Raw genomic sequence first — 27294 nt, 5'->3', positions numbered from 1 at the left:
GATTTAAACTCTGACATGTCTATCAACTCATGTTTTCAGGTTATAATAAACTCTGTCATGAGGGTTAAAAGCCCAATTTCAAATAATTTATCATCAGGTATTCAGTGTCATTGGCATTAAGAGATTGATTAAACACAAGGACTAAAATATACATTGTGGTAGGAAGTTCATCCATTTAACCATCATCTTTTTAATGTAATTAAAAAATTCCTTAAGTACATATGCCAAATTTATAGCAAAACCGCATTTTTAAACCCTTTGAATTCTTAGTCACCTAAATCTAACATACAGACACGATGAACTACATGAAACCTATTTGTGTTACATGTTACTGCCAGAAGCAATTCTAGAGAATTCATGGTGTCAATGAACCATCATGTTCAGTCTCCTCATACACTGCAGAGCCACCCCAGTAGCATCCCCTACTTTAGCTCATTGGCTATTTTTCTTAATAGAGCCTCTTATCTATTCCATGGCTGTGATTATTACAACCAACCATTTAGGATTTATTAAAGAAATGGAATACATAGAAAACACCCCCAAAATTAAAGTAGGATCAAAGCTTGTACAAGATTTATAAGCACCTGGAGTTCACTGGTTGCTAAAACCACCATCTCTGACCTTTAAACAATACAGGTTATCCATAAAAATGCCTCTCAAGTATACGTTCACATCAGGACAACAGGAACCTGGCTCCCTAATCAACTGGCTGGAGCTCACGTACACTGTACATTGTCTTCTGCATATGCCATTGATCGCAGTTACTTTCGCATCACGTCTTGTGTTAAGTGCTAGCCTAGTAGCTCACTGACCCACAACACAGCAGATGATCGTTGCCTGCAGAATTGCCCTCTGTCTTCAGCTCTTGGCGTGGAATCAGCTCCAGTGACTGTTTACCTGGGTTGGAGTTATAGAGGTTCAGCATATACTACCAGGAAAAAATGTGTTTGTTTTACTGCCACTGACCTTGGAGAAATGTATATTATGTTTTAACGACTGTTGTTACTATGGATGCAAGTGTAAATCTATTTTTACAGTTAATACGCTGTATGCCGGCAAGACCTAGCGGAAGATCCCTGCAAATGTAAACACCTACATGCACGGTGACCTACTTACTAGTTACATGGGGACTCGCACGTAGCCATATAAAGGATTTTCAAAAGCTGCATTCAAAGCCTGCAATTTGAAACAATTTTAGTGCAATGTGTGGCAGACTGAATAGAAATGATGCTTGATAGTCATTCATCCAAATTTTATTTAGCTTTAGCATACAGAGTTTTCTTTTAAATTACAAAGGCTTACAGTGTGCCAAGAACTTAATATTGTATTGATTTCAGTGGGGAATTTTGTTTTAGATTTGATGACATTGCTACCAGCCCACATTTTGAGTGGATAACATCTAAAATTCAGTGTAATGGTGTTGAAGGATCTCCATCAATTTCCAGACACAGAAAGAATTCAAGGACTTACATACATCGAATGTATTCTGTTTATTTGAGAAGGAAGATCTCATATGAGTGCCCATTATAGAAGGCATCTCTTATCATGTACAATAAAATCAACCATTGCTTCCAGCAGAATACAAAAATACACATCTCAGTGACTTCCATACAATAATAAATATGTAATCATGCATTCAACAATAAAAAGGCACGGAAAACTGGTCACTTAGTAGTCATAAAAATTACTAACTATATTAACAAAGCCACCCAAATTATCTGTACAAGGAAATGTAACAATATATTCCAAAGGTGAAAACACATAAAACATCTTTAAAATAGTATATGCAATAAATACCTCAATTGTTTTAATATATTAAAAATAAAACTGTGCCATTGTAAACAGTATGTAAACAAACAAAATTCACTGTTCCTTACCATTATTACAAGTAAATAAAGCCAAAAGTTACACCCCTGCTCTGTTAGATATACTTCATTGGCAAGTTTTGTCAGGCAGTTTAAAGTTTTACTCTTTTCTGCAGCAAACAGAGCCCACTATGTGTGTAATTGTAAGTACTATAGCAATTGCTAAGCTTCAAAACTGACTACCCAGCATGTAGTAGGTCGTTAAATAGTCAGAACTGAAACCAGAAAAAACAATTTTTAATTTTTTTTTTTATTTTTTTGCAGTGTTACGGACAAATTAATTTATTTATACTACATACAACAGTGTCAGTAAAACTTAGCCACTCATAGACCACCACTCATCTATAGGTCTCAGAGGCTGTTCAAGCTGGTAAGCATCCTTCCTGCCCCCGGCAGAAGCAGCGAGGCACACCAAGGGTAACTGACTTGCCCCCAGTCCTACCAACTCAGCAGCAGGAAACCAAAAGCAGAACCCAGACCTCCAGCCCTTGCCTCCTCATTTCCTCCTATATCCTGCACTCGTCATGGCCTTTCAGACAAATAACATTGAGTCCTGAACCCCATTCCTGATTACAATTACAGAAAGACAATGCACATGCAAAAGCAAAGCTGTCTGCTCACTTGGGCACCCACCTGCTCCCACTAATCATGGAAACTGACCACAGAGGGAGCACAATGGGAGCTTGTACCTCACATCTGCAATCAGATCCCCATTAGCAGACCAGCGAGCTCAGGCAGAGCCCTGTGTATCCTTTGTAAGCCATGGCTGATCATTCTTTTGAGGTTTCTATAGCCAACAGAGACAAAATCCTGGAAAGTTCAACCAGCATGCATACTTCCTTTCTTATTAGCAAGGGGAAGAGTGTGAATCGGAATATTATCCTTTCTTAAAAAAAATTAGAGCAAAAGAAGCCTAGGGGTGGTGGGCATTGCGTACAGATGTCTTCAGAAAGAGCCTCACGGGGGAATAAGGCTGGCTCCCTAATTCTTCAGCTTCTGATAACATTTGATAACATTGTTGATAACTATCTCATTTTGCAAGTCCTACTGTATCCCCGGGATGGCTACCTACAACGAATGCAAACTTACCTCTTCCAGACACATATATTTCAAAGTGCACAATAGCTGTTGTTTGAAAACAAAATTTTTAGCCTCAGATGAAAAAAAAAAATAATAATAATTTGTATTTATTAGGCTGTTACACAGCCTTCTGTCTCTTTACAGGAAGAATAGACTCAGAGCATACAGAATTAAAAGATACCCTGGAAGGGGATTTAGGAAGCACTGCATTACAATATTTTTCCTCCCTGGTGCTAGAAGAACTGATCCTTCTGTCTCTTAGTAAGTGCTTTCTTTAATGTCAATGTATGACTTACCCTACCACTTAATATTTGCATAATTGTATTCACTCATGAAATATTAAAAGAATAATTCTACAGACTGGCTCTGAAGATACCTCCATGTCTTGATGAGAAGTTTAAAACACTATATAAAGTTGGGTTGTTTTTTTTTGTTCATGTGTTTGTTTAGGTAAGGTACTTTTGGACAAGGTTCTTTATGTTTCATTCCAGATCAGCAGAGCCAAGTGAACTGTATAAATAATTCTTCATCTTCACTTACTACACTGCATGCCAACTTTGTGGAGGAAGATATGAAAAATGATCTATTTTTAGAAGATTCTATATTAAATCTTACAAAAGTTATTTTAGAAGCTATTTTCTTAGACGTATTCAAGGACCAGAACAATGAAAAAAGTCTGTACATTCAATGAGGCATATATTCCCACCTGTGTTGTATCTTGCAGGTTCTGTAGAAAAATCCAAATAGCAACTGCGGATTTCACATTGGGATAAATAAATACATTTCAGTCACTCAAAAAAAAAATCACAGTAGGAAAATAGCCAGTAAACAATAGATTCAGAGGGGTTTAATCTTGGCCCCAGTGAGATCAATAGGAGTTTTGCCAAGGATTTCAACAAAGCCAAAATTTCACCCAGAATATTGTACAATTCTTTAGCTGACAACAATCATAAACATCCTGCCACTCCATTGTATAAGTTAAATATTAATAAGCATCTGTAAACATCCTGCAATTTATCTGATATAAAAATATTATAATAAAAACAATGCAGCATCTCAAGCATTGTATATATTTAAGGTTTTGGCTCTACACACAAGTTGGCGTCGTTATATTGGGCAAAACCAGGGCATATATATACATATATATGTACAGGTGTGTGTGCACACACACTACGAACTAGGTACTGCATATATACACACATGCACACGCAAATACTGGCAAGAGAACAACATTCATAGGTATGGCATTCAACAGTCTACCAATGATCAGTCTGACGATGACTTCCATGTGAAGAACAATTTCTACCTACCCAAATCTCTTCTAGGCTTACACGTAAATGCTAAAACTCAAGTACACGAGCAATCTCGAGGGGGGACTAAAGTGCTGTTTGAAGCCAAGCACATGTGTAAGTGCCAACAGTCTGTGGCCTTAATCTGCATATTTGCAAAGGCAATGAATTTCCCTGTGGGGTAAGCATGACCAAGGGGAAACGAACAGCAGAAGCTACTGAGCATGCAGGTTGAACAAGATGATCTCCACCGGTCCTTTACAACCTAAACTATCCTTTGATTCTGAGATTTTTATTTTTTTTCCACCTGACTAGAACAGTACAAACCATGTTAGGTATTTTCACCTAATTGAGAAAGCAGAAAAAAAGGCCGAAATGTAGAAATTGTGTATTTCAGCTTTTTGCTTCAAAATACATTCAGACCCAAACATATGAGCTGTGCAGAAAACTATAGTATCACATCTCTGAATGAGATGCATCCAGCAACATTTACACTGTGCTTTATGCATTTATTCATGCAAGTAAGTGGATGTTATTGCAGAACTGACTAAATACTGGACTTGGCTGGAACACTACTCTAAGAGACAAGCTTGGCCAATAAGAGAAACCACTCATGTTGTGCTAGGACCTCTCTCAGCACCTCTGAAATACCCTTAGAAGAAATCAGCTTTTTGAAAATGCCAAAACATCCAGAGCAATTCCATAACATTCAGATTTAAAGATAACCTGCTCTGGACATCCTATAGAAACTTTCTACCCGTCCCAAGCGAAGAATACCAATGAATGTATTCTGAAAAAAATAACCATCAGTGGAGAGCGATAAGGCAAGTGCGTACTTAGATTCTGGATTTTACTGGTATTTAAGACACTATTTGTTTATTACGATAGTTGATATGTATGTGAGTTATGGTACAACCTAAAGCATATTGAAATACCTATTTCAATAGAGAGAGATGGCATCTCGTGAGAGGACAGTGCCACTGGAAACCTTCTGGGTGAGTGTCTCCACACCTATGTACTCATCATAAACATTCACAAATCATCCAAGAAGAAGCTCTGATATCTTAAAAATCTCACTAAGACCCCCCTGTGTCGTATCTTGTCAGCACATGTATTCTCCCTCACAGAAGAGACAAAACCAAGCAGCTTCTAAGGGTTTTCCTCAACCTCTATATTCACATAATAATTGACCACAGCTGCAATGAGAAGCAGTCCCATGCCAAGCTTACTGCAACTAATGCAGGGAGGGAGAAAAACATAGTATTATCTATAACCCTTTTCCTGTTACAGTCATTGTCAGGTTATTAATAACTAAAAAGTTTCCAATCCTATTTTTCTAGTTGATTAAAAGTAGGACTTACAATGATAATTCCCTTCAGATGTTCATAGTAGGGATTTGGGGCACTGTGCACGTCTTTGTTAAAAAATAAATAAATAAAATGGCTTTAAGCTTTGCACCATATTTTACTTTCAGTTTCTTTTCAATCCTGTCACTAATCTTTCAATCATACTACAATATTTTTCCTAGGTATTTGTTCTGTAGAATAGTCACTTGCATACCTGTTCTACTAATAGCGATAATAATTTCTAGTAGGTTCAAAAACCTGACACAGTTGATGAAGTTACCCAAGCACTTCTTTTTCAAAGGGCATTCAAGTAGATAGTGCTAATTGTTAGCGAGACGGCAAACTAAATCACGCTTTCGGCAGGAATTGCAAGAGTACAACCTGGAGGATTTTAGCTTACCATGGCTATAGGAGACTTAGAGGCCTGAAGCCTTGGTTAGGAGACCTCCTGGAGCATCCTACAGATCTTTCCTAGCCTGCCTGTCCAGCTATTCTGAATGGAAACTGGGGGAGACGTGCGTGGGTCTCATCTTGCCAAGCAGCTGGGAAGTTATCCAGGCACAGGAGCTGGGAAGCCGTGTGGGAACACGAGTACAGACACGACCTGTGTTAAATACAAATTACACACCAGCTTCTTCTGCCCTTGCTAATATAAGCAAAAGGTTACATGAATATGAACTCAAAATCCCATCCAAATGCTTACATAAAAAGTGTGTGTCAACTGGGAAACAAGGTCTTCAACTATTTGAGAGAGATTTTTATCGTTCTACCATGTAAATATATGCATTTTCTCTTGGCTGCTCTGAAGGTGGTAGCTCTTTAAGCACTGAAGCTAAATTCATTACAGTTTGTCCAGAAATACTCTCAGGTCTGTAATTGCCAGCATTTTGCTAGTTTGCTGAAGTGTTAACAGTGCTAATATATATACATACATACATATGTTACATATATATATATATATATATATATATATCCACACACTTTTACAGATAATGAAAGGATTGTGTTTTGAGTTTAGTTCTACATAATTTATAAAAAAAAAAAAAAAACACCTTTCAAAAGCATTTTTTTGGTTATAAAATTATGGGCAATCAATTCAAGCCTACAAAAGTTACTGCAAGTGGTGGTATTAGCTCCAACTGGCAGCAGGAATACTCCTGGAACAATCCAGGTGGTTTCCAAATGGATTACAATTTCTGAGAAACAGGCTGGGCTTCTGTATGGCAGAAATGAGCATTTCAAGTACATAAGCTAACCATTAACAGAGCTATTAAACCTAATGCAACAGTAGTAGAAAAGAACTAGAAAATTTTTTTTTCTTTTTATAGAAAAGATCAAGTTCCACACTATGCTCTATATATAAATACACGAATTTATACAACCAGTAAAGATCATCTACTGATAATTACCATATGATGCTTTATCAATCCTACTGACACTATCATTCAGCTCTGAAGAGGCAGCAGACAGGTTTAAACTCCTGTCCAAACTCTTCAGCTTCCTTGAGTCATCAGAAACTCCTCCTTTTACCTAAGACAGCAATACAGTCATGTACAGTTCCTGCAAACATCAAATCTTTGCAGTTAGCATAAGCAGCATCAAACCTTGATGATATGAAATTCATACCACGAAACATACAATCTATGAAAACAATCAAAAAATGGGAGAGCCCACGGTACAAATGCAACACTCAGGACATTGCAGTGAAGAGGTACGTTGGGGTGAAAAACTAAAAGCAAAATTCATACAATTTTCTGGGGCTCTCACTGACATAAGTGACAAGATGATTTCCTGGTTGTACACTAAATATATTGCTCCAGCTCAGTTATCCTCAACAACATACATTGCTTGCAACTTTAACTTTCACAAATACACTTTACACTGCTAATTATTAGTTACCACAACTCTCAAACTTGTATTCAAGAACTTAATACTCAGGGGCACAGATAGAACAACAGAGAAAATATTAGTAATGCAATCATTAATAGCAAGCATCAGGCAAAACGGAATCATTGTGGATTTGGTGTTGTTGTTTTTATATGTCCTTTGTGAAATTATCTATGTATAACATGTAGTTTGAAATTTATTTTAAAAGTAACACTGCTGTACTTCCTCTCCTAGTTGGTTTAAATATTACTTTTCCATTACATATGAAGGTTTCCTGCCTAGATGCAATGAAAAACACTAATTATTTTAGCCTTGCAACAAGATCTGTGCATTATCAGGGCATAATGAATTTTCATTAAGTGAACAAACATCACTGAGTTCAATTAAAAAGTAAAAATTGTCAGGTTTTGTATTTCTCTACAAAAACAAACAAACAAAAACCACCACCAACAACAAAAAAGGAAATATATGAAATGGGCCATTATAAAAAAAAAAATCAATTCCTCTTACGTAAATTACAATTATAAACATTACAGTCTGAATTTCTTTGGGTGGGGATGGAGAAAGAAAGGTGTTTTCTATTTATTATTTATAGGACCAAGGATATTTACTCCAGTCCCAAAGAAAGAAATACTGCATTTAAATTGTCTGGGAAGGTTTTTGATCACATGCTTTATCTTTTACTGTTCTTCCAGAGGTTTAAAATATTTTTTTTTTTTGAAAGAAAGATGTATTTAGGAGAAAAAATAATGGTTAGGGAGAAATACACAAAAAGGTATCATAAAGAAAATTTGTAGTTGCCATCATAGTAAAAAAAAATATTTTTGAACAAGTTTTTTCTTTAAGGTCCTGTAAGAAAATAAATAAAACCATGAGCTTGCCTGACTTCATTCAGTTTCTAAAAAAAAAGGCGTTACGTATTACAAAGGCAATACATGCATCACCCAAACCAGAGGCTGCTACAACAATTGAACACAAGCTGGAAAATAATCTACTTGAAAATCACAAAACATAAACACGTGCTAAGCAATTTACTGTCATTTAAAAGCCTTCTCTTCCACTTTCTGAAGCATAGCACATTAATCTACATGAATACCATCCACTCAAAAAATGTTGATTGCTTGGCATTGCCTTCACAGATTTTAAGGTATGCTGACTGACCATGCAGGTTAAGTATATCACACTACTGGGAAAAGAAAAATTAATCCAGTAAACACTATACAGTGTTTTTTTGTCTTCATGAATCTAGCATGTTGAAGCAGGCTCCACAAAAGCTACTGGGATTAACTAGTTTTCTGGAAAATTAACTACTTCTAGGGAATTGGCTTATCTTATTTGTATTGAAATATTAGGAAGTATGCTTTAAAGCACTTCAAACATCAGGATTAAATTATAAAGATTTCTTTTTGCTAACATACATCCTATGTATGTCCTCAGTTCTAGGAGCTGAGATTTTGACAGTACTAAGGAAAAAAACAATACTTGGAAATCTGCAATAATTGTGAGATAGTTAACACTGTGTTCAAAAATCTTTCCTTAGAAAAGCCACGTCACAGAAGACTGTTATAACCCATGACCTCGGTAGCAAAATCCCATAAAATATTTTGAGCCTCCTTATCAAATGCATTTGGAATTGATATTCAAAACTATTCTAAGGCATAGAGCTGCATAAAACGTGCTCCCCAGGGCATACAGATCATGCTATTAAAAATAGCATAACCAATGCTTAAAATACTTTTTCTATTTGCACATTTAAAAAAAAACCTCTGCTTTAGGACAATCAAAGTTGAATTCTTTGGTGGTCACTTAAAAAAATGGAACTTTGTAAAGACAAGTTGTCCTATACTGAGGTAATCTAAGAGCGTCATAAGAAAATCGCATTACAAAACAAAACTTGGTCATTCTCCCTGCCCAAAAGCACCTCTGTTTTTTTAATATACTCATTTAGGCCTCTATAGCCATCATCGTGTTGTCTTAACTTAAGACATCCTGCTCTATAGCCCATCTTACCACATTGCATATAGCAAGACTGAAAGTTGCGGAGAGAGTGAATCCTACAATCAGGAAAGCAAATAAAGTTTTCATGAATTACGTCCTTGACTTCACCAGGAATACTAACTCCATAGTCTACCATAACATTGACATATTAGAATGCTGCTGCACATTAAAATATAGCACAGCTTACAGGGAAAAAAAAAAAAAAAAGAGAGAGAGAAAAAAAGAAATACAACTTGTGAAGACTTGACAGATGCCATCTGAACATCATTAAAGGGGTCAATGTCAAGTACATTAAAAATATATATCTTTCCATTGTTTGCATAACTTTCCATTGTTTACATATGCTTTTAATACAACAGCATGAAAATAATGTCACTTGGCAAGCAGCTTTTGTGTTGTTTTTTACTGAAAACCTAATGGAACATAGCCCTTTACTTTTGTTTGTTGACCAGAACAATCGATTATGTCCACAAAGCTGCCAGAGTGGTGCTAGTTTAACCTATAGCAGCTGGAGCACATAGTACTATAACTGGATATAAACAAAGCCTGGTTTACTGCTTTTTAACATCTCTGGTGATAAAACAATGAAGGGAACACATCTGATTTTCCAAGGGATGATTCCCATCATCCTCATGAGAAAAGGATGACAAAACCAGGATGCGGTACTTGACGTTGTCCCCTTTAAATGGGGAAAAGCTTTTGACCAAACAAATGAAACCTTACTCTATTGTCTACTAGGAAAATAGAAATACATATTAGCATACTCCTTAACCTGTAAAAATTGACAAATATACTTGATGAAGCCTAAGTCAAAGTGTTCCTCTGGTGGGAATGCCACGTTGATCAGAACAGCAAGGAGACAGGTTCTGGGCAAGTTCTCTGGCATGTGATGCAATATCATCTCATCTCAAACATTTAAGTAGTTTTTTTGTGTCTTAACCCCTAGATATATTTAATATTTATATAAAATATAAAGCACATTATTTTTCTACTGGATTAATACTTTGTGAGAAATTAACCAGGAAATTCAATTATGAAGCTATGTTTTGTTTAAGTAAACTTTAAATAACCTTATAAACTCTAGTCTAATGCAATTGCTAAACAAAGATGGTTTTCATTTTTTAACCTGTTTACACTCATAGATTATTGGCTTGCACGTGATTCATCTTTGCATGCATAGTGTAAAACTTTAGAGTTTTTTAATTTATTTTTATGATCTACTGATGTAGGAGTGCTGACAAGAAACAAATTGATGCCTTTGTAAAGAAATGCATACATAGAAATTTTTAAATTAATAGTAAATTAGTAATGAGTAAAAGCTTTTACCCCACAAAAATCAAATCAGATGCTACATTTTAACACTTTTCTTCCTTATGATAAATACTTTAAATTTTCCCATAAAAATTTTCATTAATCTTTCAACCTGCTTTTAGAACAATAGAATAAATAAAACCATTAGTTCATACAAGTTCAAATAAGCTACAGATGTTTAAGATAACTGAATAACTACATTAAAATGCACCATGAGAAAATTCTTTATAATTTTCCATGCAGGAAGCCAATTGATATTTTTGTGAGGTACCGGTCTTTCAAAAATACTCATAAATTAGTTACCTGATACACCTTCTGTACATGGTATATTTAAAAATCTAACTGTACAGTGTTTCAATCATATATAATGCATATAATTTGCTGAATATGGCACAAATGCTATATTTTCCACACCCACACATCCTTTGCCATAGAACACATTTAGGAATAACACAACACTGAAGAATAGAAAAGTGCCTGAAACCAAAAAAAGGACACTCAAGTAGTAATAAATTAAATCTCATTCAAACCGATATAAAAGTTGTTCAAGTGTTTAAAGTATCAGAAGTGTCATGCAACGGAACGACAGACAATTCAGGCAGGCACACCATGCATTATAGTTTGCATTCATGGTATAACAAGGTATCTTTCCCCGTCCTCCGTGGCCCGTGAGCGTGAGGTACCTGAGGCACTGCTAGACTCGCGTGTTGAACCTCGAAAGCGGCCACCTCTCAGTCTCCTGCACAGGAGGTTTTACGGAAGCCATGCCTGGAAAGGACTACCAGACAACCTCATGCTGTACGGTGGCATCTTGCTGCGTCGGAAAGAGAGGCATACTGAGCTGCATGTAAGCAAAGCGATCATTTCTCGGTTATATTTCCAGTCAGTGCAGTTCACCGTCAACCAACTGATTTACCAAAATGTGCTTATCTGAACTGGCCAAATTTGAACACCAAGAAAATGCCTTCATGGAACGTGTAACCTTTTCCTTTTTTTCCTTTTTTTTTTTTCCTTTTTTTTTTTTTTTTGGCACAAATCCTTTTATGCTCTTGCAACAAGCTCTTCACCATACAAGCATTCAGAGACACTAGCCTGTACAAATACACCAGTGCTTATTCTTCCATACAGTATACAAAGACAGCTAAGTGCCTGCAACAGCTCTGCTTCTCCAGCAACTTTCCCTCTCTCTCTCAGGAGAGTACCAGCATAATTACACGTCAGACAAAGGGGTGTTCTTGCTGAGCTCTTTAATTCCCTGGAGAATTCGCTTCATATGACCCACTTTCGTTATCCCCAGGTCCTACAGAAATTAATAAGAAAAAAAAAAAAAAGAGAGAGAGAGAAAAAAAGAAAAAGAAGAAAGTTTATTTACAAAAATGAAACAAAGTCAACAATTACGATCTAGCCATGCAACAGATGTCTAGAAATGTGCTAACTGCAATCAACATTAACTGGAAAAGATTCTATGGCACTAGCAAGTGTTGCTTAACAAAAACAATCCAACAAAAACAAATGCTTAGAGCATACAATGAATCTCTGTCTGGCAGATGGAAAAATACTTACCTGCAACAATCATAACCCAAAGCACTGCAATATCTTTCAAAAACATCTTTTGCTTGACTTCTAAGTACATATCCTTTCACAGTTTCTGAAGAAAAAGAACAATCTCCCCCTCCTCTCTAATATAGCAATCAAATGCTCAGTAGGATGTGATGGATTAGAGCTGTCCAGCAATGTCACTTGATCTGTGGCCCTATGATGCCTGTCTTAATCAACAAGCAACACATCCCCAGTTTCTCCACGGAAAGTGGAAATGACATCTACCAGCATGTAGGACAACTTCCCTTTAGAGAGCAATAGAAAACCTAAGCGTTTGGTTTTCATTCTAAAAAGGTTCAGTCTCCTAATGTGGATATCCATGATAACTAGAGAGCTGGGATAAATATTCTCAGAGAGATGACAGTCACATCCCAAAGGAAAATATAAAAAGCAGAAATGCAAATCTCTTTGTAGCCACCACTGAAGCAATCATATCAGTTGAAAAATTTCTAATATTGTTTTTTTTTGAACCCATCTCTGTATGAGTGACAACAGACAATAAATTTTTGCAGCAAAACTCTTCCAGCATTAATAACAGCTTTAACAACATCCTTTTTCAATTTTTACTGGTCCAATGGTCAGAGGAGCAGAATGGGATGCCCAGCTGTGCTAATGATCCCCAACTGCACTAATGAATTTTCATCTCAGTTTGGTGGAAATCTTCTGTTATCTGTAAAATCCAGCTTTGAAAAAACTCTAAAATCCTTGTTGTTGTTCATGCTGAGCAAATGGCATACTCAAATAGTAGTCCTTTGTAAAATAAACATTATATAAATACATTGTGATTAAATAAAAGTCTTAGCAAAATTCACTATCTATTCCTTTGGAATAAAAATCCTTTCATTTTAGTAGGAAAATGTTCCATTATGAAGACATGGAAAAGAGTGGAATTAAGCAGCTTGAAATAATTATTTTTATACAGATTGAAAAATGAAACCATATATATCATTCTGTGCACACTTTACACAAAGGCTACATCTACCTTTCTACAGCCACAGAAACCTCAAAAAATCTGCACTGCATATTATTTGAAAGTGTTAATACGAAATTCATTTAGCATTTCTCCAAAACAAGAAGGTTGGTAAGATGGGCATGAATTATTTCAGAGTAAATGCATGGATTGAACAGATGGATTAATTTTCAGAGTCAAGATTGAATTCTCGTTATGCCAGAAATTATTAAAAAAAAAAGGGGGGGGGGGGGGGGAGGGGGCTGTTTTTTAGTAGAAAACCGACAATACTTCACTATCCATTACAGAACTTTGGAATGTATATGTCAGCTTTAAAGAGTTCACGATGTACTCAAGGAAGTCCCCAAACCAAGTGCTATTCATAAACCTATCAGAAGAAAAAAAAAAAAAGATTTTTCCACATCACATCCATTTATATCTTGTTTCCACTAATGAGTGGTCACCTAAGCTAAAATAAAATTAAATTAAATTAAAAGTAATACCAATTTTTAAGTTAAGAGATTTGATGTGGGCAAACTGGTTAAAATTATCCAACAATGATATTAACCATTTTCATTATAGATTTGGAGTAGAAAAACCTTTTCTTACTTATGCCAAACTTAATTTTCCAGTTAAACAAAATTATGCATGACTATTGAAACTACTGAAATATCCCAGTTGCTCTGTGGCAGAAATTCTATCTAAAGAAAAACCTGTATGATACTTTCCAAACCATGAGAAACCACATGTGTTAAAGGTTAAGAACTTCCAGATTTTTCAGAAAGCAAATGACAAAGAAAGAATATTATTAAACTGCCAAAAACCTTAGCCATTTTTCCCAGCAACTTTTATAAATTATCATGAATGCTCCGACATTACAGTGACAAGAAATGTTAGTATCAATTCCATCCTGAGTGACATTGCTATAACGTAGCTGAGACCAACAAGTCTTAAGAGACTTATTGCAATTCTGGGGACCCTTTTGTTAAATCCTGCTACACAATAAATAAATAAATAAATAAAAATCGATGCTTGTGTAACAGCTTGGATTGAAGGAAATTAATGTTATACGTTCCTGGCAGTAGATATTATCTAGTATTCCCAGTTTACTACTGATGCAGGAACGTTTGCAGAAGTTCTCTCATCTCAGACTAAAAGGGTCTGCCACAGCAGCCTACCATGCATCATTCCCAAAATTATCTCCAAAATCTCAGCTTTGAAGTCAAGACTCTAGCCAGAGTTTGAGGAAGAAAACAGACTTTTTTCCCCAGCTATGGTCTTAAAACTACAGGGTCACCTCTCCTTACGCTCTCCCTACAAACTTTACCATTTTTATGCCTCTGGCAGATATGACTCAAAAAAATAAATAAATAAATAAAATAGGACAAGAAGAAGCTGATGAAAATTCTTGCAACAACTTTCAGGAGTTCTTCATCTGCATTACCCAACTGTGATTAGCCCCATCTGCTTAGCCAACAATACATTCATTCCAGGTTTGCCCACAGATTTTGCTAAAATGTATCAAGAGTGTAAAACAACCAAGCAATTTATATAAAAATTCCTGTATCTTCCAGATCAGAAAACTACCCTACTTGTGTTCCCAGTGTCAAAAGAAATCACGCATGTCTGAAGTCTAGCAAATCTTATAAACCAATTTCTGTACAAGAACTTTTCCAAAATGCACTACTACCAAAGACAGAGATGAAATGCCAGTCCTCAGCACAGACTTCAGCTTAACACTCACTCCTCCTTAAGCTGGCAAGAGATGTGGAAAACCTTCAAGGAAACCAAGGTTACTCTGGAGTTCTAAGGAGATGTCACCTTAGTCCTACCAAATGTGTTGCAGTTCTAATTATTGCCATGTTACGTGCATACAGAATCACAGAATCGTCTAGGTTGGAAGAGACCTCCAAGATCATCTAGTCCAACCTCTGACCTAACACTAACAAGTCCTTCACTAAACCATATCACTAAGCTTTACATCTAAATGTCTTCTAAAGACCTCCAGGGATCTTGACTCACCATATGTGAACCTAGTGAGGCTCAACAACGGCAAGTGCCAGGTGCTGCACCTTGGTCAGGGCAATCCCAGCCATGAGCACAGACTGGGAGAAGAGCTCACTGAGAGCAGCCCTGCAGAGAGGGATTTGGGGTTGTGGCGGCCAAAAAGCCGGGTAGCAGCCAGCAGTGTGTGCCTGCAGCCCAGCAGGCCAATTGCGTCCTGGGCTGCACCCCCAGAGGGGTGGGCAGCAGGGCAGGGAGGGGATTGTGCCCCTCTGCTCTGCCCTCGTGAGGCCCCACCTCTGGAGTGCTGCGTGAGTTTCATCAAAACCTTCTCCTTACTGCTTTTTATCTCTACTTTTGACCATAGAAAAGCGGGCCCAGAGGATTCAATTAAAATCAGAGAATCACAAAACTGAAAATGGGCAACTATTTTTCCTGTTGTACACCTGAGAGGTCATAGAGGTAACTACAGCACATGGATTAAGAGACTGTGAATCAATGACTATGCCATTTAGTTTGGCAGGAAGCACAAGCCTTGCATGGGAGGAGAAGCTGTAGACAGACTATCATTCACAGCAGCACTGAAGACTCATCTGCACATCTCAATAGCCAAACAGAGGACAAATTAGCAGGGCAGCTTGTGATATGTTCCTCATTTTCTAGGTATCACATTATACATCTTGACACCAGCTCAGGTCACTGGGCAGAAAACTGCAGGGTCCCTGAGACACCCTTAATTAGCTACCTGCAGGCCCCAGATGTAATGAGCAAGATGAGTGCTCAACTCTGCTATTTAAATTTAGTGTTGCTCCACAGAGTGCAAGCCATGCTTGGCCAAAAGCTTGGCCTACCTTACAAAAAGTACTACTTTGGAAGTTTCCAGCTCTGATAACAAGCAGAAGGGACAATTTTAGTGCAAGACTTCCACTTGCCAAGGTATGCACAGCAACTTAAATCCTGCTTAAATTATTCAAGACTGTAGAAGTCTTTCTCTGTGTAGACTCTAAGACACAAATTTCAGGGTGTTAGCCTTTGTGATGGGGTTTCATTTAGGCTGAATCCTCATCTGCCTTAGTAACAGAGAGAACAGGTTGATGATTACTCTGCTGCTGTTATTTACTTGGTTGAAGTGCCAGTCTTCTGCATATGTAGTCAGATTGGTACCCATTAGGGGCCTGAAACCATGCCTAGTTTGACGATGGTCTTACCCACCATTTCTGGCAGTTGAACTTCATGATCTTTGTAGGTCCTTTTCAGCTGAACCATTCTACTTATCCCAACAAATTTGATATCTCGTTTTTATTAAGTTTATTAACTTTGCATTGTATTTTGCAGAATCTCCCAGTCAAGCTTTACATTTGTTCAGTGACCATTGAGAAAAAGAACTTGTAATCATCATTGGATCATTGTGGTGGGTTGCTTGGGCTGTTTTGTTCATGGAGGGACTGTACTATCCTGAAAGAAAGGGATTTAACTTCCATGGAGAGAAGCTTAGGTGATCTAATATCAAAGGGTAAAATAACAGGCAACAGCTAAAGTCATCCTATCAGATGCAACTATCTTGAGCAGCTACAGTCTACTGCAAAAGTCACACAACGTAAGCACTACATTATAGTGTCAGGATTTCAAACTACGTAAGAAACTTTATGAAAAATGTCACATGTATATGAAAGTATTGCCCATATCAGGAGACTACTGCACTGTGACTACAGCAATGACTTGCACTCTAAACATAAATGTTTGCAATTTATATAATATCCTATTTCCTCTCTTACGTGCTAAAAGCAGTTGCAAAACACATTATCAAGAACTCATTACTACTGAGTTCCTGGAAAAACTAATGTAATGAATCCCCAAAGATGTAGCCTCTATTACATATAATGGATGCACTTAAGTCATTCTTGAAAAAGACCAGCAAGCTCAAATAACAGCCTCAGACTGCTACGTAACATTTCTCCCTGCAAAACTTACCAATCTGAACTCAGAGGAAGGAAGTTTTAGGATATTTGAGACAGTCAGAAAGACAAAATAAAGTGTTCTTTTTTAAGCCTATATAGTTAAAATCAGGCAGAGATCGGCTGGGGATGAGAAAATCTCCTGCGAAAGTCTACTTTGACATAAAAACACCATTACCATTCAAGTCCAACACCACAGTTTATTAAGCTGCTCATCTCTCTCACATCAACTTTATCCAGTATATGTACAACAGATCATTGGAAGCAGGTGAGCTGCTTGCAGCTGCTGACCTCGTGGGAGATATATTCAAGATTATTATCACCAGCTTAATAAACTGATCCACACTGATCCTGTTTAATGGAAACAGCGATCTCTTGAAGATAACATTATATTACGCTGATGTCAGTAAGATATCAAACATGCTTTTCCTATGCCTTCTGACATAAACTATAATGCTATCATTCTACATAAGGTGCAAAAAAGGAAATTTCTGATAACACATATATTCTTGGTAGCGAGTACAATTCAGCACTTAAGAAATTCAGGCCAAAGGACAGCGCATATTAGTTTATTGCATATTTGCACAGTGTAAGCCAAGCTACAAGCACATAACAAGTGCAGGGAAAGAAGAAAAGTTGGTTGTTGTTTTGTCAAAGAAAATGGTCAATAGCAGAAAAGTAGCACAAAGGAAATACCTTAAGATCTCGCCTTTCCAGATGTAAAAGCTCAGAGCCTCGGATGTCATGGCTGATGAAGATTTCTTTGTACTCTCCCAAACTGAGCAGATCCAGCCAAGCAGCAACTTCATCTGTGCCCCATTTTTGAACTACCAAAGTTAAGAGCAAAACCCCCTTAATTTCTACATGCTCAAATGCATTACAAGCAAAGGTTAGGCCAAAGAGAGTGGAAAACAGAGTAGAATTGCCGTGCTAGCAAAGGGAAAGGTTAGAGGTGTCATTTCCAGAAAAAACGACAATTTCCTTTATACATGCAGGTTACAGGTTAGCAGTTAACATGAGAAAGTATCTAAACAAAGTTGGGGTTCTTTGCTTTGCAGCCATGCTTTCAGCTTTACTACAGTTTCTTCAGTAAAGCCTTTAAAACCTCATGTCCCAACAAATTCGCATTAAACAATCTTAGGATCAGTGACGCAAAGTCTAATGTTCTGCTTTATACCATTAATTTATTAGTAGTCATCCAGGAAGAGGAGAAGCCTTCAAAACTAATCAACATGTAAAATTAATATATAAACTATACCTCAGATACAGCAATGGCAGCAAGCAAGTCCAGTTTTAATTAACAATTTCTAGTATTAATTAATGCTACAAGTATTCTTTAAACTATTGTGTTACATGGGTCATTAATAAGCTCTCTGTAAAACATTGTTCTCTAAGGTTAGTTGCCCACATTAGTCCTAATAAAAGCACATTTATTGAAAAGAAAAAAAAGCTATGCTACTTATTACTATAATTTTGCAACTTTGTTCAATGCTGCTTTAGTTTTAAAGTGAAGTCAATCTGAAGTCTAATCTGAAACTAAAGTCTAGTCAACAATGGCAAAATTTTGCAGATTAAAAACATTAAAAACACAAAGATGTAAGAACAGTTTTAGGGCCATCTGATCACTGATTAACTCCTGGACATAATATTAAGGAAGTAACTTCACGGATAATGGTGGGAAGAGAGGAGAGTGGAGTTTGTTCAAATTCTACTAATTAAAAGATCAATATTGACTATCATGGCTTTTTGTTTGACTTGCCTAAATCGCTGAACTTGAAAACCACCTGAAATTTAAGACTAACTGGTTAAATAAACCAGTGTGATAAAGGTATTGCACAGCTCCTGAAACTAACCTGAATAACCTGAATTGGAGCTTCACAGGGAAATTGTGGGTCTACATATGGCTTATATTGCTACGAGTTAATCAACTGCAACCACCAGCAATGACATGGGTCCTGTTTCATGATAAAACAGTAGCTATCTAAATATTTTTGCAGTAGTTCTTTGGTTCACCTGGAAGTCATGGGGTCCTACTGAATACTTTCTAAATGCATTGAAGGAATGTTCATCCTAATAAAGATGCCAGTTAGTTCAGTTGCCTCTCAATTTATCAGGGTCAGGACTTTACGCTTAGGTATAGCACATAATTTCAACTCTTACTAAAAATATGAAACAAACAAACAAAAAAAAAACAACCAACCCACAGACAAACACAAAATCACATTTTCCCCAAATGTTATTATTTTTCTTGTAATTTCAAAACACATACCAGGCTGAGGGCTGGTCTTATGCTTCTGAATTTTTTCTTTTTTAAACTTTGGCACTATGCGAAACACTGTACTTCTGTTGTTTCTTTTAGCATAATCCAAAGGAGGATCCTGGATGAAAGAAAAACATAGTTACCTTTAATTAACAGAAAACAACGCTTAAATTACATACTTGAGATGGTTTTACTTCTGCAAAGAATTATGTAAGGATTTAACTCCATACTAGTTTCATTTGCTAAATAACCATTTGAAGCCTTTTCAGTTCATAAGAGGGAGCAGAATACAAAAAAAATGCCCTAAGCTCTGAGCTTGCTCACAGAAGACAGAAATGATCTAGCATCATTACTGAAATTGCCTCTCCACATTATGAGTCTAACTTACTCTTAAAAATAAAGTTTAATTAGAAACAGAAAGTTATTAATCAAACTCACCTCATCATCATTAGGTTGAAACACATAATAAAGCCAAGGTATCTCAGCAAGTTTTCTCAACTCTGTCTCCACGCTGTGCAAAGCATCAGACAGCAGCTCTTCATGGGGAGCTTCTAACTGCTGTTTATAAATAGGCCAGAAAATAGTACTTTAAGATTTGTTACCATATAACTTTTTATATCAGAATATGTTGTTACTACACACAAACAGATGACTACATTGCAGCAAATGTAAAAGAAAAACGTGAAAACATGTCTTATCAACTTAAATTTTCCTTCAGAGGCATTTCAGACCACCCTGATGCTACATTTAGTATAGACCCATTTGCCACGCTCGTGAGTCTTCACAGAACAAAAGTTATCTGATAACACCGACACCAGAACACAACATTGGAAATGGTAGCTTCTAGCACAAAGGAGTAAAAAGCTGACCAGAAGGACAATAGCCTGGAAAGTCTTTGTATGAAACGTGATGTTAAAAAAAAATAAAAAATGAGTAGATGGTAGTAAGCCCAAGTTATTATTTGTAGATTTCTTCATATGATAGAACACTCTTATGTGGTCAAGTAAAAGGAAATGGATCTTGTGCCATGGATCTCTAAGACACTCAAGAATCTCATGGAATGGATTTCCAAGGCATTCCATTCCCAAAGACATCCCATTCGCAAAGGCATTCCACTGGTGATATGAGATCTGAACTATCCCTTCTTAATAGGTTAGACATGGAGCCACTTCAGCTACTACTGCTGGCTAAAGGTGTGAAAGAACTGGCAACAGGCATGGAAGGGGACGGGACTGTAGCCTACCAAGGGGAGACAAAAAGCCAAAGTGAAGGCCAAAGAGGAAATGAAAGTATAAAAAGCTTGGGACTTACTGACCTATAGGAATTTGGCTCTATCAGCACTTTGAGAATCCTATGGATATATCAGTTTTCCTCTGAATCTCGGTCAGAAAACCACATTCTGCAGCTGTTGTGTAAGTGAAATTTGTGTGGAAAGGGTAAGGCAAACAGCTCATCAAACACAAAGCTGTTTTGGGCTTATCTGGGGTTGCTGAAGCCCCATTTTGAGATAAAGCGTTGAATACTGGAACAAGTTGCTTGGAATCACTGAGTAAGCAATCTGAACATCCATTTTTCTCTTTGAAGTAAAAGTAGGCCCAAAGCAGTTCAGAATATCTTTTTGAAAAGATCTAATGAAGTTATGTACAAACGAATCCTTTTTTAAAATGGATTTTTAAGAGCATCTTTGATCTCCAGTGCTGGAAAAAGATTTTGACTTCTTAGGTTTTTGGAGATAAATTACAAGTCCCCACTAATTTATCCTACCTAACAGAAACTTTTTTCTTCAATAGTTTGCATATATTACCACTTTTCAGAGCAGAGACCATCATTAGTAAGATATCACTCTTTAGTATAGTTATATTGGAAATATTAGCTCCTTCTTGCTACGGTGTTCTTTTTTCTTCTAAAGTCCACAGAACTCAGGGAGAGAATTCAATCCCTATAAGCAGACTGATCTTTCTTTTGCCTTACATTTTTTTCAACTTGAATGTTTAGATAATTTTGAGGATGATCCATTTGTCTTTGAAGAAGTTACAAATTTTGTGTTTTCATTTTTAAAAATTGTTTATGAAGTCTTGTATTTTTATATAAATGACTGAAGCTCTCTCTCAATAAGCACTTATCTAATTGCTTGATTCTCAAAGGGAAATGTTTTGCTTAGGGCCAAGAAACTCTCAGTTGATGGTGAGAAAGTTTATTCATTAGAAATATTACTCAATAAATAAATAAATAAATAAATAAATAAAAACAACCTACAGTGCAATTCTGGTAAAGGAGTCATCAAATTTAGGGTAAATTCTCCTGCTAGGAAAAGCTTCTTATATTCAAGTTTAAAGATGTTTAAAGATGTTTTAGATGTTTAAAGTAAAGGATTTTTCAGTTTCTTCCCAAATAAAATTTTTCATGTGATGATATTTGATTTCAGTGAGTTCAGATCCTTTCATTCAACTGAAATGAATGTTGTACTTATCCCTTAGTATAATGTAAAATAGTGCTCTGTTCCAAATTGGAAATGCTTTTGAAAAAGTAAAAAGTGAAACAGTGCGTTCATCTACCTGGAGTTCTTTAAAGTCTTTGACCCGGTACCAATACGACATCCTTTTCTCTAAATTGGTGAGATATGGATTTGAAGGGTGGACAAGGAATAGGCTGAATGGCTGTAGTCAGAGATGCAGTCAACAGCTCAATGCCCAGGTGGAGGCCAGTGATGAGTGGTATCCCTCAGGGGGCTGTCTTAGGACTGGTGCTTTTTAGTATCTTTATCACATGGGTGACAGGCAGACAATGACAGGAAAAGGGGGAATGGTTTTAAATGAAAAGATGGGAGATTTAGATTAGATGTTAGGAGGAAAGTCTTCACTCAGGGGATGGTGAGGCACTAGAACACGTTGTCCAGAGAAGTTGTGGATACCCCATCCCTGAAATTGCTTAAGGCCAAGTTCAATAAGACTCTGGTCAACCTAATGTCGTGGGTGGTATCCCCATCATGGTAGAGGGGTTGGAACTAGATGATCTTTAAGGTCCCTTCCAACCCAAGCCATTCTAATTATTTGTAAATATCTGGACAAAACATAACTACATTTCTTTTTTTTTTTTTCCAAACCGTATTCCAGCCATAACTACCTGTGAGATTCACAAATCAGCTTCGTTGTCCCATCTTTTCATTTACCTAAAAATGGTATTTATATCTAATTCACCCTTGGATGTCACCCAGCCAATACTGTCATATGAAATTGGTTAATGTTATCTTACAGGAGGTGGCAAGAATCAGTCTCCTTGTATATGCATTTACATTTCTTGTCTCCTTATAATGGAAATTCTCAGAGCTGGTAAACAGCATCCAGAGAAAAAGCTTACCAAGTAGCATATGCAAGGGAGGCATCAATTGACAGCTACAGGGAGCTTTGATCACAGATGAGAGGGTGGGGGATTATTGAAAAAAAAAAAAAAAAAAAAAAAAAGTAAGATATTAAAGAAAGTGTCTATCTTTGTCACGGGAGAAAGACTGGAGAACAGTGTTTGATAGAACAGCAGAAGACAGATCAAGCAACACCTTACACTTCATCTGTTTCTAATCAAAGTGAGGAACCAACATACATGTAGCTTTTGCATTTATAAAATATGTGCCAATAAGGCTGCAATGGTGCCTTGTTATTGTAACTGTGGAATACTATTCTGAGTAAGAAAAGTAATGAAATAAAAGAATGCTGTCAAATGAGTGTAATGCATATTTCTGGAAGATACCTAGGTAACTTCCAAACAACCTTTTTATTAAATAAATATATTTTATGTAGACCCATGAAGACGTATGCATAGACCATAATGAGAAACAGAAATAAAATATGCAAAAATCAGACACAGACAAATGAATCAAATTAAGTTTAGGAGTTTGAACACTGGATCAGCTCAACGACACAATGAGAGCACAATGAGAGGTAATGTTTCAGTTGGAAAGTTTCCATAATAACATTATGCCTAGATTGCCTTGATAAATTACACTAGTCCTAGTATTGCATCAGCAACGTAAACCTTTTCCTCTAATTCCTCTTCCCAAACTATTTTAAAAATTAAACAATTTTCTCTATCAATGCCTCACTCAACCTCAAATGGGGGATTAGTAATAACCATCTGGAGGGAAAAAAAAAAAAAGAAAAAAAAAACCGCCAGTAGGTATTTTTCCCATGTCTTGAACAAAAGCAATTAATGAATATTTTTCCCTTTTAAAACTTCATAAAATAGATCATATAAGCCTAATCTTTAACTATTTTATTAAATGAGGAGGTGCTCTTGACTCTCTGGACAGACAGGAGACCTTGCAGAGGGATCTAGACAGACTGGAACATTGTACAATCATCAACGGCATCGTTTGGCAAAGTAGGAAGACGATCCAGATGATCTTGGAGGTCTTTTCCAACCCTAATGATTCTATGATTGGAAAATGTGAGATTCTGCACCAGGGACAGACTAATGCTGGACATAGGCACAGACTGGGAGATGAGTGGCTAGAAAGTAGTTGTGCAGAAAGGGAGCTGGGGTTGCTGGTCGCCAGTTGGCTTAACACAAGCCAGCAGTGTGCCCTGGCAAACCAGGAGGGCAAAACTGGTCAAAAGAGGTGATTATCCCACAGTAATTAGCATTGGCACAGCCTCCCCTTCAATATTGTGTGCAGTTCTGGGCTACACAATGTAAAAAGAGTGTTAGGTTCCTTGAATGTCCAAAGGAGGGCAACAATAGGCAATAGGTAATAGGGCTGGAAGGCATTAGCTGTGAGGAGAGGCCGAGGACACCTGAGGTGTCTACTCTGGAGAACAAGAGGCTAGGAGGCAACCTTATTGCTCCCTAACAACTTCCTGAGGAGGGGAGGTGGAGAGAGAGCTGACCATCTCTTCTCTCCAGTAACCAATGATAGAACATGTGGGAACAGCACAAAGCTGCACCGAGGAGGTTCAGACTGGACATTGGGAAACATTTCTTTACCGTGAGGGTGGTCAGACACTGGAACAGTCTTCCTAGAAAGGCAGTTAATGTCCCATGCCTGCCAGTGTTCAAGAACCATTTGGATAATGCCCTTAATAACATGCTTTAAATCTCAGTTAGCCCTGAAGTGGTCAGGCAGTTGGACTTTGTGATCTTTGTAGGTCCCTTCCAATTAACCTATTCTATTCTATTTCTAGAACTTAAGTGGTTATTAGCCTTTAGGCCATATATTAGCCCTTGTTACTGTAGAATGGACTTGTACCATTTTCACATGTAAAGAGGTATCCAAACCTGCCCCAATATGTTTCACACCTGAACTCAGACAAATTGGTATATTCTGCTTCCAGCCACAAATGCAGTGTACTATCTTCCATCTGGCCTTACAGAGCTGCTTATAACACATCTTAAATTCCGTGTTAGTATGCTAGATCAAAGAACAGATCACATCAAGTATGAGGGAATAAGATAACATTTTGTCACCTTACCAAAGGAACTCTTCCTACTAGCAGGGATTCAGTTTCATTATGTAAGGCCTTCACATTGACAGCTATCTCCATGGCAGTGTTTCTGGTAAGACTCTGGGGAATAAGAAGCATAAAAATTATTTGATGGGATGCTAGTTGGTCTGAGAATAAGCACTTTGGGCTTACAGCATATACTGTGTATGCTTCTAGGATAAATACATCAATTTAGCTCTACATTGAAAACTTCTTCAACACTGAGATCACAAAAAAGAAAAATATACTATTTATTTACTGTCTTTTCCCCAACTTTATTTAATATGACCTTATACAATCCCAAAGGTCCAGTGACAAGACACCTCTGAGAAGAATCCATGACATTTATGGATGGCAAAGGCCAACAGAGAAGTTGTGGGCCTCTTGTAACAGCTCATTGACACAAATCATTCACCTTTATCTTAGCAGAAGTAAACTGCTAGTCATACTTTAAGAAGCACAGGTTAACTGACATATTTACCACAGATAAGCTTAGGTCACTTAAAATTACATAAATAGACTCTACCTAATTAATAATCTTTTGGTCCAACCCCTGCAAACACACAGATTGCCTAGTGCAAAGAAAGACTTAGTTCCCTTTCTCCCCTCTCTGTATTCTCTGCATAATGTTTGGATAAACAATTAAGTGTGAAAATTTCTATGAACACATTCACAAGAATTGACTTGTGTGTAGTAATATCATTTGTTGAGCCTTCATCATGCCTGTACTCTGTGTCTGGAGATATGCCTACACTGTTGTTTGCTGATGTCAGCTTAATTTGGCTATTGTTTTTGCTACTTGCTGACATGAGCTGGATTTACTTGTGCTCAGAACTACAAGAGCACACCATCTTGCTTGACTAATATACATGCTGCTGCATCACTTCAGGATGAATGCCCCTGGCTGTGGATTTCCACTTTAGATGGAGTGAATTCTTGACTTCTTCCAAAAGACAACAGACATACTTTCACCATGCCCCTCATTCAATCTTCCTTTTGGTTACTCCCACACCACAACAAAACTCAGATATTCCACATATTCAGTCATTAATGTCCCTTTCCAACACCCAGTAATCACAGAAGGGAACATCAACTGGGGAGGACAATGATGAATGCAGAAACTACATCTGTTTTCTCAGATGTCACATTGATCTATGATTGGGGGGGACTTTTCTCCCTCTTCCGTAGGAAGACAGTTTTTCTAACTCATATTCCCAGTACTAATATGAAATTTCAGAATCTTTGAGCATTATCTCTCCCAAATTTATCAGCTATGGGGTGTTTCCTTAAGCATGTGAAGAGCTAAGACTTCCTGCAGACCAGCACCTTCAGAATTGGAAGTAACTTTCCCTTTATTTTCACCTTAGGAAAAAGTGACAAAAAAGGGGAGTCAACACAGATCTGTTCACCTGTTAAGCAATTTCATTTTAAACTTGAGTATGTGTATGTATATCTAAGAGTCTTGTTCATAAAAACTTTAAGAATTATCACCCAACTTGTTGCAATATGGGAGCAGGGAGAGCACGGATCCTATGTCACAACATTTTATGCCCACAGATATTATAATGTATTTACTTATACATAAATGTCTGTTCTTCCTTTACCTCAGGAAACCTTGGGTTGGCTTTATTTAATGCATGTGAACATGCATTAACAGCATGAGCAAGCTCTTGCTCCAAGAGGCCATGTATTTTTGCTGCTTCACAGATTCTACAAAAATAGGAAGAAGAGAAAAATATTTCTTACCTCCTATAAAGAGTAATTTTTAAGAGTACACAATATTATCATGTGAGAAAATATAAAAAGTTCACAAAACAGGTAAGAAATGTAGTCTTTTATAACAAAAGTTCTAATATAAGCATCACTTCAAGCAACACAGAACCTCATATAAATGATATCTATAATACAGAAGATTTATTCTGCTATGAAATAGAGATGCATTTATCTGTCTTAGAACACAAATGCTATGCAAGACTTGGACCAAAAAAAAATGTGGGGCTATTAACTCAAATAAACCAGAAAGGAAAACTCTCACATATTAAGATAACTCATCTGAAATTATCTTAAAAAATATTAAATATATTCCACAAAGCATAAAACAAAAAGCTTAAGAACTCCTTTAGATATGACATTAAAATTGGCTGCAATCATTACAGATTATTTGAAGTTCAACATAATTACAACCTCAGGACTATCTGTTTAACAGCAAAGAAGTTTTTAAACTGTCTTGGCTAAATTTCCCTTGAGGTAAACTATAATCTAAATCATCTTTCTATG

General features: G+C 36.9%; 1 protein-coding gene across 4 annotated transcripts in view; it reads right to left on the bottom strand.

Annotated features, from left to right (window-relative positions):
• Positions 1–1471: 1471 nt before the first annotated feature.
• DGKH (diacylglycerol kinase eta) overlaps positions 1472–27294 on the bottom strand; it is a 173250-nt gene continuing 147427 nt past the window's right edge. For 3 of the 4 annotated variants that reach the window (XM_027472310.3, XM_072032522.1, XM_072032524.1), the window contains 6 exons: positions 26622–26727; positions 25006–25098; positions 19982–20101; positions 19553–19661; positions 17980–18110; positions 1472–12076 (listed from right to left, as the gene is read on the bottom strand). In XM_027472310.3, coding sequence (XP_027328111.3) covers positions 11987–12076; positions 17980–18110; positions 19553–19661; positions 19982–20101; positions 25006–25098; positions 26622–26727 — 649 coding nt within the window. In that variant the 3' untranslated portion in view covers positions 1472–11986. The remainder of the gene's footprint in view (positions 12077–17979; positions 18111–19552; positions 19662–19981; positions 20102–25005; positions 25099–26621; positions 26728–27294) is intronic. The other variant, XM_072032523.1, reaches the window with a different exon arrangement.

Source organism: Anas platyrhynchos, chromosome 1 (genome assembly GCF_047663525.1).
Source record: "Anas platyrhynchos isolate ZD024472 breed Pekin duck chromosome 1, IASCAAS_PekinDuck_T2T, whole genome shotgun sequence".
NCBI lineage: Eukaryota > Metazoa > Chordata > Aves > Anseriformes > Anatidae > Anas > Anas platyrhynchos.
The sequence above is the reverse complement of the archived record's forward strand: the minus strand, read 5'-3'. Positions and strand labels throughout refer to the sequence as shown.